Raw genomic sequence first — 16,526 nt, 5'->3', positions numbered from 1 at the left:
GTAGAATTTCAAGTTTTATTGGACATATTGTTCATGCATACAATAAATTGCATTTTGGAGAAGGAAACGAAAATAATATTTATTTAACTGATTTATTCATTAGTCAACAATATTAGACTTAAAAATAACTTATAACATAATTTCAAAATTAAAACAATATTAAAATTCTAAAGAGTATTAAAAACGTTGATTAAACATAAAATAATTTCTTAAAATTTTTAAAAGGCACTCTTATTTGAACTATTTAAAATGGTGATTCAGTACTGCATTCTAATTTTGTTTGGAATTAATTTCAATAAATATTGCCGTTGTTTAATGAATTGTTCGTTGTGTGGTCTAAATCATTTCTGTATCGTTCTATTGCTAACCATATTCGCAATTCCGATGAGCCTCTTAAATTCAACCTTTTTAAATCATCTCTGGTAATATGCTCAAGGACTTCTACCAAAGTATATCCTTCAGACAAAATTTTGTTTTGAGCTACTTCATGAATTCCTAGGCGACTCAACCATTGCTTCAATCTGGGATCTTCAGGTAATGTTTCTTGGGTTTGACAACTACAATTCATTAATCGATTTGAATTATCTACTAGCTGCTTGATCTGAAATGTACAACAAATATTTACTCAACATTAGTTCAGCTCACAAGCGAGGTTACTCACAAAATATTGGAGTTGTTTGTTTATTTCCAGCATGTCCTGGATCAGTCTATTGTTCTCAGTCCTTAATTGTAAAATTTGCTCAGGAACATCAAAGCTTTCTGTACTTTTGCTTGATTTTGAGGAATTTATGGTACTAGGGGAACTATTGTTGGCAAGATTCTCTCCTAACTCAGGTGACAGCACTGTAATGGCTGCCTGAACACCTGCTCTTACTAAGTTATCTAAAGCAAACATCCAATGTGGTTTGATCGGGTGTGACCTAAGTACTTCAATCACAGCTTCCTGGAAATCGATATATTTTAATGTAAAACATAATTTTGTGAAACAACTTATGCTTAAACTGTAATTAATAAGAGCTAGGATCATGAATAATTCTACTTCACAAACCTTTTAGGGCTTTCACTCCCAATCTCTGAAACAAAATTAATTAAAAATGAAATCAACGATTTGCTCCTGCGTGAATTCTTGCACTAATTTGTCAGGAGCAAATTAACTAGAAAAAATTGTTGCCTGACAATGAACTCAAAATAAATAACGTTGAAACTATAATTCTTCGTAACGTTTCGGAGTCTATATCAGACTCCTTCATCAGACGAAAAAATCTACTTTTGAAAATCTTCTGGAATTGTCGCTTTTTGTCTGACATTAATTGTCAACACACAGAAACAGAGACTGCACAGAAACGTTGATTCATTTAATTTTGAAATTACCGGATGACAGTTCCTTCTTTAATAAATTGATCCAAATATGATCTATTCCTACCGAACAATTTGCCAAATTATTATCCTGATCTAATAGAATACACGTAGACTCTACAATAAAATTTACAATGGAATTAGAGCAGGATAACAAAATTTCATTCCTAGATGTTTCAATAAAAAAGTTTCCGAATTATTTTGAAACGAGCGTATACCGAAAAAAGACACATACTAATAGATATTTAAATTTTTATTCCAATCACCAAGTAAGTGTCAAAAGAGGTATCATTAAAACACTTTATGATAGAGCTAATTTAATTTCATCTACACCCGAAATTAGAAATAATGAAGTTGACTTCATTAAACATTTTCTTAGGGATAATCAATACCCAAAAGATTTTATTGAAAAAACAATATTAAATTTAGAGAGAAAAATGACTAACCAAAATCGTAATAATGATCAGGAACAACCAACAAACCGTCAAGAACAACCAAATTTGTTGAATGTAATTCCTTATGTTAATGGCCTTTCAGAAAAAATAAGAAGAATCGGTTCGAAGTTCAACATACGAACTGTTTTTAAAACGCAAAATGATTTAAGATCTATATTAACAAAAACTAAACCTTTGAACGAAAAACAAAAATCAAAAAATTGTATTTACAACATACCCTGTATTTGTGGTAAAAGTTATACAGGTGAAACGTCCAGACCTCTAGAAATAAGAAAACGCGAACATAAAAATAATATTAAAAATAGATAAATTAATCGATCGCAAATCGCAGATCACATTTGTTCTAATACGGGAGACCACATGATGGATTGGGACAACACAAAAATTTTAATGACAGAACCAGACCATTATAAACGAAAAATTAAAGAGTCTACGTGTATTCTATTAGATCAGGATAATAATTTGGCAAATTGTTCGGTAGGAATAGATCATATTTGGATCAATTTATTAAAGAAGGAACTGTCATCCGGTAATTTCAAAATTAAATGAATCAACGTTTCTGTGCAGTCTCTGTTTCTGTGTGTTGACAATTAATGTCAGACAAAAAGCGACAATTCCAGAAGATTTTCAAAAGTAGATTTTTTCGTCTGATGAAGGAGTCTGATATAGACTCCGAAACGTTACGAAGAATTATAGTTTCAACGTTATTTATTTTGAGTTCATTGTCAGGCAACAATTTTTTCTAGTTAATTTGCTCCTGACAAATTAGTGCAAGAATTCACGCAGGAGCAAATCGTTGATTTCATTTTTAATTAATTTTGTTTCAGAGATTGGGAGTGAAAGCCCTAAAAGGTTTGTGAAGAGATGCAAAATCCTCCCAAAATAAATTTCAATCAATAATTCTACTGCACGTGTGTTTGTTTGACACTGTACTCCTCCCAGACGCTCGGGCTGATTTTCACTAAATTATGTTTATGAGTTCAGGTAAGGCCCTGGATTGTTTATATTCACATTAAAGCGAAGTACGTGGCGATATAAAAAAACAGCTGGACGATTTTGATGAAACTTTGGGTAAAGGTTTGGGTGAGGCCCCGGACGGTTTAGATTCACAGTAGAATCAGTTAGATGGCGTTGTAGTCAAGCTATAATTTTTTTTCGAACGGATCGGACGATGTTCATAGAATTTTGTTGGTGGGTTCAGGTAAAGCCTTAGACGGTTTGGTTTCACAACTGGGCTGTTATGAATTTGCCGAAATTCTGTGGGTGAGTTTGGGCGAGGCCCCTGATTTTTTAGATTTACAATTCAGCCCGGAAGTTTGCGCCATAAATATTCATATTAAATTGATTAACCCTCAGAGAATCTCCTGAAAAATATGCTGGAAATTATTATCATTATGTGAGGAAAGGCTGTTTCAGTTGTAATTTTATATATTTATATTGCATTCCTTTCGTTTATATGTCATGTTTTGTAAACTGCGTTAATAAAAACTCACTTTTATATTTATGGATCTCATACTCATTCACGTGAATGAATAGTGACTGAATAAATATCAATATACAAACCTGGTAGAGGTAAACTGCAAACTCCAGCTGATTAATGGCAGTTTCTTCGAAATGAAGTTCTTCCTTCAATCGACTTATGACATTTTCAATAACAGAGGTGGAAGTTTCTGTCAGGTAGTTTTTCAGTCCATCCATCAGCATTGAAAGATGTTGGACAGTGAGGTAAGTTTGCCCCTGATTTTTGTCCTTGATTTTCTGCATCCATATATCACATATCTTGGCTCCATCTTGGCTGAGAACTTTCGTTAGCGTCTGCCTTCTTTGAGAATCTTTCTTCAGCAAGTAGAAACCATCAGTTTCAGCGCCACCTTCAGCATCAGGTGAAAGAAGGGTGCCTGTCGAGTTTCGTCTATATTCAGATTCTTGTGTTGCCTCTATGTCTAATGAAGGAGTGGAGGCCAGACTGTAAAAAAGGAGTAAATTGTTTTCGATATTTTTTTAGAAATTCTATATTTTTATGATTTGTTAGTTAGGAGAGTATTTATCAATACGGTTGGAATTTTAAGTTTAATCTCAAATATACTCAATCGATGTTGTAGACTATTGAATATAAGGTGAAGTACTATTTCTGACCCATAACAGATTTTGATTATTTCTTTTTATACATACAATATGTATAATACTTCATAAGGAATCGAAAAATCGAATGGTATTTATTTCAAATTGCGGAGGCTTATAATTCAGATGTGACGATTTTTTAAAATTTTAGTAGAATATATACCATATACCATTTAAACCTCAAATTCGTGCTCACCTCTATTTTTTTCTTGGATGCAGCAATAAGAAATTGGTACAACTTTTAAGTTGGGACCTACGATTTTTCAAACACTTCATCAAAATACGAGAGATGTCATAATATTCTCTCATGAAAGGCTACACCCTCTCTGTTCGTCGACTCACCCAAATCGTTTATTCATTTTTTGACTGTCCAAGGAAATCTAACCTAAATTCAAAATTATTCTGTTTTATTTTCATCCAAAATTGATCAATCATTCGCGTTTTTTCCCAATTAACATAACATAAAACCCTTATTCTTTGAGTTCGAATCGTTTGAAATTCACAATAAACAAATATCCAAAAGTCACTATTCAACGCATTTTAGAAAATTAAAAAAAAATATCGCTACTGAATTATTATTCTCCGCGAATTAAAGCTGATACCATTCGGATTCTGATTAATAATTCTATCTATTAAAAAATTATCGAAATCAGTTACTTATGGGGCATAAACCGCATTGAAGCCAGATGGTTGAGAATTAACACCAAAATAAATCAAATGAGCACCTTCGAAAAAGTATGAAAATAGATTAATTTCAAAATAACTAACAGTGAATTAAGAACATGCATCATGCAGGTAACATGTGATGAATAATGGTCATATTATTACTTGTGATGAAACACGTATGTACAAGAGCTCAACTTCAATATTCACTGTCTAATTGATGACGCAATTACGTTTGATAAATTCAGACCATTGTCTTAGGTTACAATTATTGCCACTGATATCTTATCATGTACAAAATAATTTCGATATTTATCTACAATTCTAGTATCAAATAATCAAATTATTTATTAATCAGAATTGAAATAAGAAATTATATCTTGACATATATTTATATTAGTCAAAAAGTTGAACTTGTTTATTCATAATACGGTGTTGTTATCGTTTTCTGAAAACTTGAAGAAAATTTGGTTACCTGTTAAAAGACAATGTGCTAGGCATATGGATGGGTGGAAGAAGGGCCCCCTTACTCTGGTTTCTGGAAACACCGTTGCGACTATATCACAACAAATAAAACAAAACATCACAAACATATCACAAGAACATCACAACTATTAGTTGACATCTCAATGTTCCTTCAACCAAATGGAAAGAAGAAAACTTTAGTTGTGTTGAACACGTGAATGTGCACATGGAATAAATTCAAAACAAAGAAGTATTGAAACGTCAGGACTACAAGATTAGAAATAAAGAGTTAAAATGAAAATGAGATTGAAATACAATCCTTTAAGGAATATGTCTTCTACCATTTTATTATAGAATAAAGAGGGAGCGTCATTTTTATTAACTAGATTCTCATATATCAATTGTTGATACTAATTTCTGACAAGAAAAAGAATTTTTCGACCCTTCGTAGGATTTCCACGGAACAGCTGTTACTGCAATTTTTAAACCATGATCATCCAACGACTATAGTTTAGATATGAAAATTTCTGTCTTCGATCTGAAAGTTTATTATTCGATATAATTAACTGCACCGTATTACATTTCATTTTCAGTGGTCACATGATTACATAAACAAACATTATTGTGCAACTGAGGCGACAGGCTGTTGAAAAAACAGTTGTGTAACTGTTTACATTTTCAGGGGTTATGTGATCTCATTTTCATTTGAACACTCGTCTTCAAAATTTAATTCACCACATTTTTCATTTTGTGAAATTAATTGGATATATTTATTAGTTGAATTTCATGACTTGAGAACAGAAGAAGTATACAAATACACAAAAGTTGTTAAGATGACTGAAAGTTAAAGTATCAACCAAGCTAGCATATGAATAAACGAATATGATTTTTCAGATTGACAAGAACTATAATTAGCGGTTATTCCATAACAGGAAAATGTGAAACGATTAAAGAAAGAATTAAGCATTAAATTGATATCATGATTAGTATGTTATCGATAAAATTATTGTTTACCAGTAAGCGAATTGCAATTTCAATTTCGTGAAAAGGACAAGAATGGCCAACGTTAAACGATGGTTAAACAACATTTGAAAGATTCGAACAACCTCAGTCGCTCCTAGTCGACTTATAAACCCAATATTCAATCGAAAAAAACACGAGTTGGGGTGAGAATGAAAAATTCTAAAGGGTCGGATAGGTGAAAGGATCTGTCTCAGGTTCACATTTTTGGGAATTATTGATTATGAAAATTCGGTGTATAACTGCGAATGTTCCTAGAACTTGAACCGATATGGAATCAACATTGGCAGGTGGGAATTCGTAATATTTCAGTAGAAATACACTTCTTCCAGTTTAAAGCTTTTCAATGTATATACTCGAATGGGCAGGTTCCTTTTATTTAAATCACTGTACGGTACACCACCTACTGTACATTTTTGTAACTAGGGTTAGTATTGCGTACCTATCGACCTTCTCTGGAGCACTTCGAATGTATATATTTACTTTTAAGTTTTGCTAATTTCCTAAACACCAATGGGTGGGGAGCGGTGGGATGGGAAAATCAGCTGATTTGGAGGATTGGGAAATCGCTATCTATGAGCAAACCGCTGAATATTGTGGTCCGCAAAAAATATTCAAGGAAAGACGAGTAACCGGAGTGTACTCAGCAAATATTCTGGACCTGGCAGTTCAGATCGGAAATGAGAAAAAAAGCTTCAGCAATTCCAGATTTTTGATGTTTGCTAAACGCAAAAATGTTAAAGAGATTTACGTGAATCGTCAGCTTGACAAAAGTGAGGTTAGCATCGTTAACAGACAAGACTGGGTAGTATCTAAGATGTCTAAAACTACACTGATTCGATTTCGTTTTAAGTCTTTTGGGGATATGGGATCAGTTTAATTTTTCCCACTGTAGGTAGCGCTCTTCAGAAATGGTCAGTTTATTGTCAATTGACATTTGAAATAATAAGAATACATTCCTACGATTTACGAATGTGTCGTATTCATATAAGTCATTACTGGTATGTGAAAATGTACTAGTTTCGAGAAGGAGTGTAGAACTTTCACTCCTTCGACATGACGTTCAGTTTTCTTTCTGGATAATCAAGAACCACAAATTCAGAATTCGGTGTTGTATCACCCTTTGTTGTTGGAAATTGAGGCAAAACCAAATTTCAGATGAACGGACGGGACGGATACGATGCAGCTAACAGTTTTATAGCAACTTCAGCAATGTTTATTCCAAGGCATTGTATTGGAAATACGTAATGTGAATTGTGAGCATAAAATATATCAAAAAACAAAATAAATCCATTAGAGTCTGTTCTACACGAAGATATTAATGTGTAATACTTTGGTTCTACGAATATTTTTCACTAGTGCAGTATGAGCTCCGTTCAACTTAATATATTAGATATTTAACCAACCAACTGTGTTATTGAAATCACAGCAGAAGCAGAGTAGAAGAATAGTATTCCTTCGGCAGTGTTGAAATATCTGCAGATTTGTTTTTACAACGAAAATTAAAGTGTAAATCACAAATATTTAGGTATTAAAAGCTGAGAAAATGGTCCGGTTCATTTTTGGATCTCGTTGATCGATCGAGATTACTCTTATCTGTGATCGATATCTACTCAGAACAAAAAAACGATAGAGTATAATTGGTCTTTCTTTGGTAGAACAAGGATAGAATGAAGCGAATAACATGGTGGCGCCTCCGCGAAACTAATCCCATATCTCCGATTTGGTGAAATGTTGATGCTTGCAAAAAAATGACAAGACATCTTAGTACTACCGATTCAACTCAGTGAAGAGTAGTGTTTTTGGCATCGGTATTTATGAAATACATTCTTAAGAGGAGTCTACGCCGTTATAGTGATCAGTTCAAAAAGAGAAAATGAATATCTTACGTCAGAAACCAGTAATTTATATGGGGGTTTTCATTGTAATTCAATTCAATCAATTCGTCACCTCGGAAGAAATTTTTTTATTCGTAAAATTTTTTTCATTGAAGAACAAATATTCATTTATGTTATTAACTTTCCGAGGTGCAATTACCTCTTCTATGAATTTCCATATGAAGAAATTTCTCGAGAAGTCTCGCCATTGGCTACAATTCATATCCTGGTGATATGAATCTTTTCTACGAAAGAGGAAACTATTGTAATATCCGTAACTCCAGTATCTGGGATGGCTTCAAGATTACTTCCTCAATTCTACAAGAATGGCGAGTCATTCAGTCATCAGGTGCTCCGGAGTTTTATTTTTCTCCCCTATCTACACCCATCGTTTTCTGCTTGACCCACTCTCACTAGTGAGGCGGCAATGCCTCCAGAAGGAATCCAAAAAGAAGGTGTAGCATATTCTTGCCAGTGTTTCCCTGTCGGTTTTTTCCTTCTCCTGAAACTCTTTTCTGTAAGTACATTTACTTATACCACAGAAAGGTTCAGGCCTAATGAAAGGAGTTAATGAAGATTAGCTTCTTCATTTCCTATGATTTGCGAGTGACCGGGAATCCAGAGCGCCACCGATGAGAATCCCTCTTTTCATCACGATTCAGTTTAGACGAAAACTCCCATGTATCTGATTTTATTATTTGAATTCGCCAAATTTACTGGCTTTTGGAGATCTTGTTGAAGAGGGTCTAGCGCCTGTGGGGTATATTTTAGGACCTGAGTTGTTATGAAGTTTTCTTACCTTCTTGATGAAATACATGAACTTCGAATCCGGACACCCTGTATATTCATCAAATTGATGCATGGTAAGTTTCACTCAGGAATAATTATATCTATACATGACTAATCTAATCTAACCTCAAAAATTCAAAAACTTTTACCAACAGTACTCACTCTGAGTCTGGTGTGGTTGGGGTTTGGTTTGGAGCAGTTGAGCCAGGTAGTCTTGTATTCACTTTGTCTACAGGTACAGATACACTTCTACTAAGTTCGGTGTTAAGGCGAACATTTTTTTTTCGTTCACAGCCTGTAACATGAGTCATAGAAACCAACAATTCAAAAGTAACTTTTTATACGCATTCAGTTGATTTCACTTGTGAAAATAATATTTGTTCCAACAGTTACCCTCGAAATGGCCTGAGGAGAGAAATCAGACATTATGTTTAACAAACAAAGACACCTGCCAAACATACACAGTGTCCAACTGAGAGTGCTCATGTGAAGTTTACTGACAATTAATGTCAAATAAAAGCTACAATTCAGAAGATTTTCGGAAATTGATTTTCGTCTGATGAAGGAGTTTGATATAGACTCTGAAACGTTACTATATATAATTATAATTTCAAAGTTCTTCTGTTCAGTTCATTGCCAGGCAACAATTTTTTCTAATTGATTTGCTCCTGACAAATTAGTGCAAGAATTGACGCAGGAGCAAATCATTTATTTCAATTTTTTAATTGATTTTGTTCCAGAGATTGGGAGTGAAAGCACTAAAAAATTTCAGAAAATGCAGAATCCTCCCAGATTGAATTTCAATCAAGATACAATGTATATTTCTCTGTAAACTTCTAATAGGCACTACCTCTAGGACACCTGTATATAGTAGGTATTCTGAAATAATTATTGAAAAAAATTTCATTTGGAATGAAAATTGTGGGCAACAACCCAATTTCTAAACAACTATGAATTTTGAACAATTTTTGAATCGCAAAAAGGGATCAAAGAGATTTTTCTCTAAATGGAATTTATTTTAAGATTGAATAGAATTACCTAAAAAGGGATCCTCCAGGAGTTGACTTGCAGTTGCTCGCTTATCAGGGTTGGGTTCAAAACATCTCAAAATGAAATTTCTCGCAACCTCTGACAACTCTTTCGGAACCTCAGGATGGATTTTATAGTATCCAACCTTGAAAACAGCGGCCTGAGGTGAACCTAATTCATTGAATGGTGGTTTACCAGTTGCCATTTCTACCACAGTGCAACCTAAGGACCAAATATCTGCTGGGGCGCCATAACCTCTTTGCCCTTTGTCGATTACCTCTGGTGCCATATATTGAAGAGTACCTATGAGATGTTTATGATACAAAATAGTTATATGGATGCTTTAAACGAAGAAAACTACCTGCAAATGTTTCTGTTGTCCGACAGAGACCTGCCAGTCTCTTAGAGGTACCAAAATCAGAAATTTTCACTATTCCACTATAAGTATTGACAAGTACGTTGTCCCCTTTGATATCACGATGAACAATTTTTTGATCATGTAAATATTTCAGACCTTCAAGAATTTGCCTGAACAAAAATATTTTGTGTTAGCATAAAATGGATGAAAATGATTAATTATATTACCTTGTATAATATGCCATTATCTTTTCATTAGATTTCAGGGATCCCCATTTAGAACGTAATAATTGACTGAGGGAACCTCCAGGTACTTGTTCCATAAATATTTTGAAATAGTTGTCTTCTGATTTTGAACCTAAATATTGGACAATATTACGATGTCTCAATTGGGAATGCAACCTTATTTCTTCATGCAATGGTTGAACCTAAAAAAAAGCACATAGAGAAAGAAATTCCTGTAAAACATATATAAAGGGTCACCCAAAATAATGGAACAACTATGAAAGATACAATTGTTTGAGTCAATATCTCTCTGAATATCTATTAGTTATTATCAGAATTAAAAAAACTGCCCAAAGTGCTGTTGTTTGTTCTAATAATGACTGTTATGCTATGTACCATCCTTGGTTGATTTCAATTCCTTGGCCCAAATGACACAACCCTATAGTTTTCTTCACCCCAAAGCTGTATTACTTCATAAAATAGAATCTTATTCACAAAATCAGTTTCCACCAAATGTTGTCCTCAATTAAATTTGAGATCTCTTTTAGCGTAATCTAGAGAATTTTTTGGGCTCCCATGCAAATATGACAAAATGGTAACTTCAGTAATCCACAATATTTTTTCATTTCCTGAGGTTTTGTCATGATAGGGCCGAAATTTTTCATGTTGTTAGTTGTTCTAGCGATGGTTGTCTCTTGATGGTCTAGGTCAGTCAGGTACTCTCAATTGAGAGACTAATTTAATGTTCTTTCAACAACTCGATTACATGAATAAAAATTAGATTCCAGAATCTTCATTTGTGAATTTAGCTATCTTGTCGAAACTTCAATAAACACTAGAATGGGATTGCATGAAAATAAATTCTCGGAGATTTGAATTACTAATAACTGAATTATTTGATAATATGATAAATAATAGGAACTGAATGCTCTACTGTCCTTAGAAATGTGATATTTGTTAAATATCTTGAAAATTATCAATTTTAGGCATACAAAATATGTGCTCCCATTCGAGACATCCAAATTCGTTTATGGAATATTAGGAATGTAGATTCTTGAGGTCAAAGAACCACTTTTTTCCTATACAATTTTTTCCCATTCGGCCCTGATAAAAAGATAAAGTCATTTCATAATGAGTTGTGCTCCCCAGGAAAAACACAATTACCTCCAGAATAACTAGATAAATCTGTGACACTACATATCTGTGGATCTTTTAAAAAGTGTTGTATTCTGTCAAAGCACCCAATTTTTTGAATTTCATAGATGTTTTTCGGTATTTTTATGGTACGTAGTGGTCATAATGAGAAATCTGGAACATGTGGATGAGTTGTAAAAAGATTAATCGAATAAATGAAAAACTATATTCCGAAATTCATTTCATTCAATGAAACCGTGAGATAGAACTAAAAATAACATTTCTTTTATGGTTTTTCGACAGCTTTTAAGGCGATTCGAAAATAAAGGTAAATGCAAAATGAAAAGAATTGGACTAGCAGAAATCTATATTCATAGTGAAACATAGAGAACGTGCCAACATCGAAGGAGGATAGCTATAGATCGGTTTCGCTTTTATTTGATCTCATATCTCACATTACTCGACTAACGATGCGGACCGGACGAAAAAGAAGACCTTTTATTGAATGTCGGTAGCAGCATCCAATTAAAAAATAAATCGATGCGATACCTAACGTTTAACGACCTAAGCATTCTCATACATGGCTACTCAAAAGCCTCCTCCACCTATTGAAAATGATGAAAATATCTTTTGTAGTACTCAGTATAATGTTAGGTGAGTTTCGAAAAGAATAGCCCTTTGTTATGAATAATCACAGCACAAAATTTTTGTGATTATCCTCATAAATGAAGAACACTCACAGCGCCTAGATTTTTTTCAGGTATCTCCTTCACTGCTATCCTAACTTGGGTGTTCAAGTCTCTAGCAGCATAAACTACACCATAAGTGCCCCTTCCTAATACAATTCTCTTGTCATTCTCATCTGTTTCATATTCATAGTTTATTTCTCTAGGAGGTTCTGTCTCAATGAGACCTTCTTGATGATCAGTTAATTCAAGGATCAACTCATAGAAACACTGCCTGAAAACAAAAGCTGCATATTCTCACAAGGATTCAGATAGAAATATTTAATTGATATTTTTAAGTTACTGAACTCAATGTTCAATAGAATAATTTCACAGTTTCATTCAAAATTTAATCAAGCTTATAACTATATTACCTGCATGCCTCAGAAGGAAAATATATTTGAAAATCATCAGAATTGTGATGAACATAAAGGAAGAAACATCTCTCATCTCTTTTATTGAAACTCACACTCCTTATACTATTTGCTGTGAATTCCCAGTCATGTATTTGCGTACAAACTCCCATGAGGCACTTTTTACAGAGATTACTAAGCTGAAAATTAGATTGTGTAAGTCTAAATTTCAAAGAATCTTTGACTCACAAAAGAATTAGAGCAGAAAATATATTGGAGAAAATGTTTGAGGTGCATATTTAGTGAAAGAATTTTATTTTCTCACAAACAAAATTTTGATTATTTGTAGAATAGCAGAAACAAAATGGAAAGTCTCACTTTTAGAGTTTGTTGCTCTGCTTGTAGGTTAATACAAACATGGCTTGGCATATACTCTTTGCTGGGTTCTAAAATGAGGGCAGGAAATCGGAAACTTCTTTCTTCTGGTGGTCTGGTCGCTTCCAGGAAAAATTCCATCCAAAAATTAAATATTTGCTCATCCGGTGTTGCTTCATCATTTCTTTTGCGATAGCTGTCAATTAACTGAATATTGCCTACAAATGTAGAAACAATCAGATATTTTCCCATGAACTCCTTCCAAGGTAAAACATTTTACTTTTCCATCTTGGACATAGAAAAGTCACAAAAGCATAATTTACTCACCAACAGTTGATTTCAGATACCAATCAGGAGGTTTCAATTTAAACATACATTCTGCTGCCTGAACTGCTTTGCCATATTGTTGGAAAAGAACAGAAAACTCGAAATATGTGGCAACGTCCCAATAATCTTGTAAGGAAGGAAGACTGCCTTTTTTACCAATCAAATTAGATAATACCATACCTATGTGCTGCAATTCCTCAGATTTATCAACTTCTGCTCCTGCAATAACTAGCAGTGTAGCTAAGTTGATTGCTGCAATCAGAATTTCCCAATAAATCTATAATGAACAAATAATATTATCGAAACAAATTCAGAAACAAAATACCCTATGACATGGATATCAACCAATGTTGAGATCTGAATTGAACTAGTCACCATCATCAACTTGTACCTCGATGGAAAACAGTTCGAAATTGATGGACCCTAATTGAATGCTAGAAGAGGCTTGGAAAAGAAATACTATTAGGCCCACTGATCCACCTTTATGGTCAATCTGCCTTAAAAAAACCATAATGAAATGAATGCCATAAATACCGAGGCTAAAAACTTCTCTATCGACGAGTTGAATCGGTACTATTCAGGGCTGTCCGTGATCCGTGCTAACCTCACTTCTGTCATTATCGTCAAACTGACGTGAATTTGTTCACATTTTCGTTTGGTAAATGTCAAACATCAAAATTTTCACGGACTTTTTTAGGCTCCTCCGATCTGGCGCCAGGGTCGAGAGTATTTGTTGCGCACGCTCCGGATATTCGTCTTTCGTTTAACATTTTTAGCTGCCCTCAATATGCAGCGGTTCACTCACAGAAAGCGATTTTCCAACCCTCTAAATCAGCTGATTATACCCTCTTACCGCTCTCACTTGGTGCTTACGAAATTAGTATATATCGACTACAGCGCCATCTAGCAGGCAACGAGATCTAACTGAATGGCGCTGGATGAGTATTATTAATACTTTTTTTAGTTTAGTTAGTTAGTTTATAGTTTGGTGAGGGGGTTGAAATACACATTAATAATACTTTCAAGCTACTACTAGCATTTGATTAGGGTCCATCAATTCTGAGCCGATTTCCATAGAGATGAGTGTTGTGTTGCTCTGATGCGGAAAAGTGTTTTCCGCAATGGTGCCGGAAGTCACTTTTTGCCGCATTGATACGGCGATGTGATAATTTTGAAAGTGACCGGATTCCGGAAATTTTATTATATCTTTCCAACAAATATGTTGACTTTAATTTGACAGCCCCTGATGGACAGTTTTATAGAATATAAAACATAGTTTCATTATGTGCTCAACTCTGAAAGTTTTCATTGAACGATGCAGGAGTAGAGGAATTAGAAATACATCTGGATATTTATGCATTAAAAACTATTTCTTTATTTTACCTGCATATTCATTTGGTTGCACTTCAAATCCTTTCCTATACCAATGTGTAGCTTGTTGCAGGCTATCTGTATCTTGATATTCAGATTCTGTGAATTTATCTTTATAAATCCTGCCACATAAACACAGCATGTCTGGAAAATGATTTTCCTTCTTTTTCAAAGCTTCAATGCATACTTGAAGAGCTTTTTCTCTATCTCCGGGCTGTTTTCTCCGATTCAGAGCGAAAGCATATAAAAAGTTTATATAAGAATTAAGATATTTTCTAGTCATAGGTAGAGTCCGAAGATCATCTACTAAGTGGACCATGGAATCATAATCCTGGATATCACGAAAGCATAATAACATATCCAATACAACATCACATGATAAAACATTGGGATCATCCAATCTTTTACATATGTTGTGCAAAGCTTCTTTCTTTTCAGGTCCACTTTTTTGTTCTTTTATCTTTTTCAGATCGGAAAGGAACTTTTCCTTCATATGAGCTCTGAAATGATTTTGTTTAGTATTCATACTACTCAATTCATTCTGAATATACACACTTAGTCTGAATTTCTACTTCTTGGAGTATTTTTTTCAATTTCTGTGACATTTCAACTGTGCCGTCCTCTGTTTTAGGTCCCGCTGCAACAAGGAATCCATCATCTATTAATTTATAGGACATGAAGGTATAATTGCTACAAGATAACTGAAAATAACGTATATTAGATGACAAAGGAAAAAAATATTACTGTCTACTCACCTTAAGACGTAACGTAACATCTCGATCAGTATCATTGTATATAAGCAAATTCTGTTTCATATTGAAGCTTTCTCTTACTCCAAGATGATAAAATAAAGTGGTTTGTTGAACCAAAACAGAGAGATCAACTATAGCAAGATCAGCGTTGTAAAAACTACTAACAACATTAGCCTCTCCAAAATCTAAATTCTTAAACTGAAAAGGAAATTCTTTCAATAGTTACTTGAGGGAATTATTTGAAAAAGAATAATTTTGTCACAATATATCAAGAGTTACAGTACTTGAATATGGTTGAGATTAGCTCCAACTTGAAGACATGCCTGCTTTACTTCCTCCAGAGCTTTTTTTCTATCAGCAAGGTGATCAATTTGACACATATCTATAACACATACTACATCCATATGAGGCCTACCCATCACAGGAGGTTGAACTGTATGGCCTGACACATCAGAATGGGATCCAACACTATCTGTAGCACTTCGGCATTCTGAAAACAGAAGCAGTGAAATGATGACATCAACTTTATTATTGTTGAAACATAAATACCTGAGTCAGGCTCTAAGAGGGTCGATGTCGGTGGTAATGGCATGTTTCTCTGAACAATATCAAAAGAGTGATAAAAGTTCCTGGGATGTGTTTACATTGCAGAATGTTTAATAATAGCAAATATGTGTTATTCTCTCCTAAGCATTAATGACAATGTCATTAATTCAATCTTCGCCCTGATAAGCTCAATTTTGAATTATTTACTTCGAGTCCTAATGAGTATTCTGTAAATAAAATTGAAAAAATAAATCGCAGGTGGAATTTTTCATTACCTCAAATTTCATAATAAACCCACAATATTGACATTCCTCTATTGTCAGCTGTCAGCTGTCATTTCTCAACTGTCATTGTCAACTTACAAATTACAAAAAAAAATTACAAAACGTAAGTTCGAAATATGTCATCATTGTTTTATTAGTGTTCTGTGACTTTTATATATACAATATTTCAACTGTTTTTTATATTTCATCAAGTTATAAAATGAAATAAATTGTGTGAATGACAATGATGATAATACTATATTCAAAATGAATTTTCTGAAAAAAAATAAATACCTACCTGTTGCTTATCCCAAAATGTGGAA

The 16,526-nt window shown here is 33.7% G+C and overlaps 1 protein-coding gene and 1 long non-coding RNA gene across 3 annotated transcripts; one reads left to right on the top strand and one right to left on the bottom strand.

Annotated features, from left to right (window-relative positions):
• Positions 1-78: 78 nt before the first annotated feature.
• Positions 79-16,232, bottom strand: LOC123316111 (mitogen-activated protein kinase kinase kinase 15). Of its 2 annotated transcripts, XM_044902087.1 has the most exons (17): positions 15,944-16,232; positions 15,679-15,884; positions 15,398-15,592; positions 15,198-15,343; positions 14,655-15,142; positions 13,272-13,523; positions 12,948-13,162; positions 12,591-12,769; positions 12,232-12,451; positions 10,361-10,560; positions 10,137-10,303; positions 9,785-10,078; positions 8,909-9,041; positions 5,071-5,151; positions 3,375-3,777; positions 662-943; positions 79-601 (listed from the first exon to the last, which is right to left on the bottom strand). In XM_044902087.1, the coding sequence occupies exons 1-17, from the start codon at positions 15,984-15,986 to the stop codon at positions 293-295; spliced, it is 3,813 nt and encodes a 1,270-aa protein (XP_044758022.1). In that variant the 5' UTR covers positions 15,987-16,232; the 3' UTR covers positions 79-292. The 2 variants fall into 2 exon arrangements, with proteins under 2 accessions (XP_044758022.1, XP_044758023.1); XM_044902088.1 differs by lacking the exon at positions 5,071-5,151.
• On the top strand, positions 4,421-15,371 carry LOC123316113. The gene is made up of 2 exons (XR_006538017.1): positions 4,421-4,774; positions 15,274-15,371. It is a non-coding gene; the product is annotated as an uncharacterized LOC123316113 (long non-coding RNA).
• Positions 16,233-16,526: the final 294 nt, after the last annotated feature.

This window comes from Coccinella septempunctata, chromosome 6 (genome assembly GCF_907165205.1).
Source record: "Coccinella septempunctata chromosome 6, icCocSept1.1, whole genome shotgun sequence".
Taxonomy (NCBI): Eukaryota; Metazoa; Arthropoda; class Insecta; order Coleoptera; family Coccinellidae; genus Coccinella; species Coccinella septempunctata.
Note: the sequence above shows the minus strand (reverse complement) of the source record. Positions and strands in the feature narration are given on the sequence as shown.

Excerpts from the sequence above, each read along its gene's own strand:
- LOC123316111 (XM_044902087.1), bottom strand. The coding sequence starts at position 15,986 with ATGCCATTACCACCGACATCGACCCTCTTAGAGCCTGACTCAG. Across the intron at positions 13,163-13,271 it reads GTATCTGAAATCAACTGTTG|GCAATATTCAGTTAATTGAC; the intron begins GTGAGTAAATTA and ends CTACATTTGTAG. Across the intron at positions 9,042-9,784 it reads CCTGGAGGATCCCTTTTTAG|GCTGTGAACGAAAAAAAAAT; the intron begins GTAATTCTATTC and ends CTCATGTTACAG.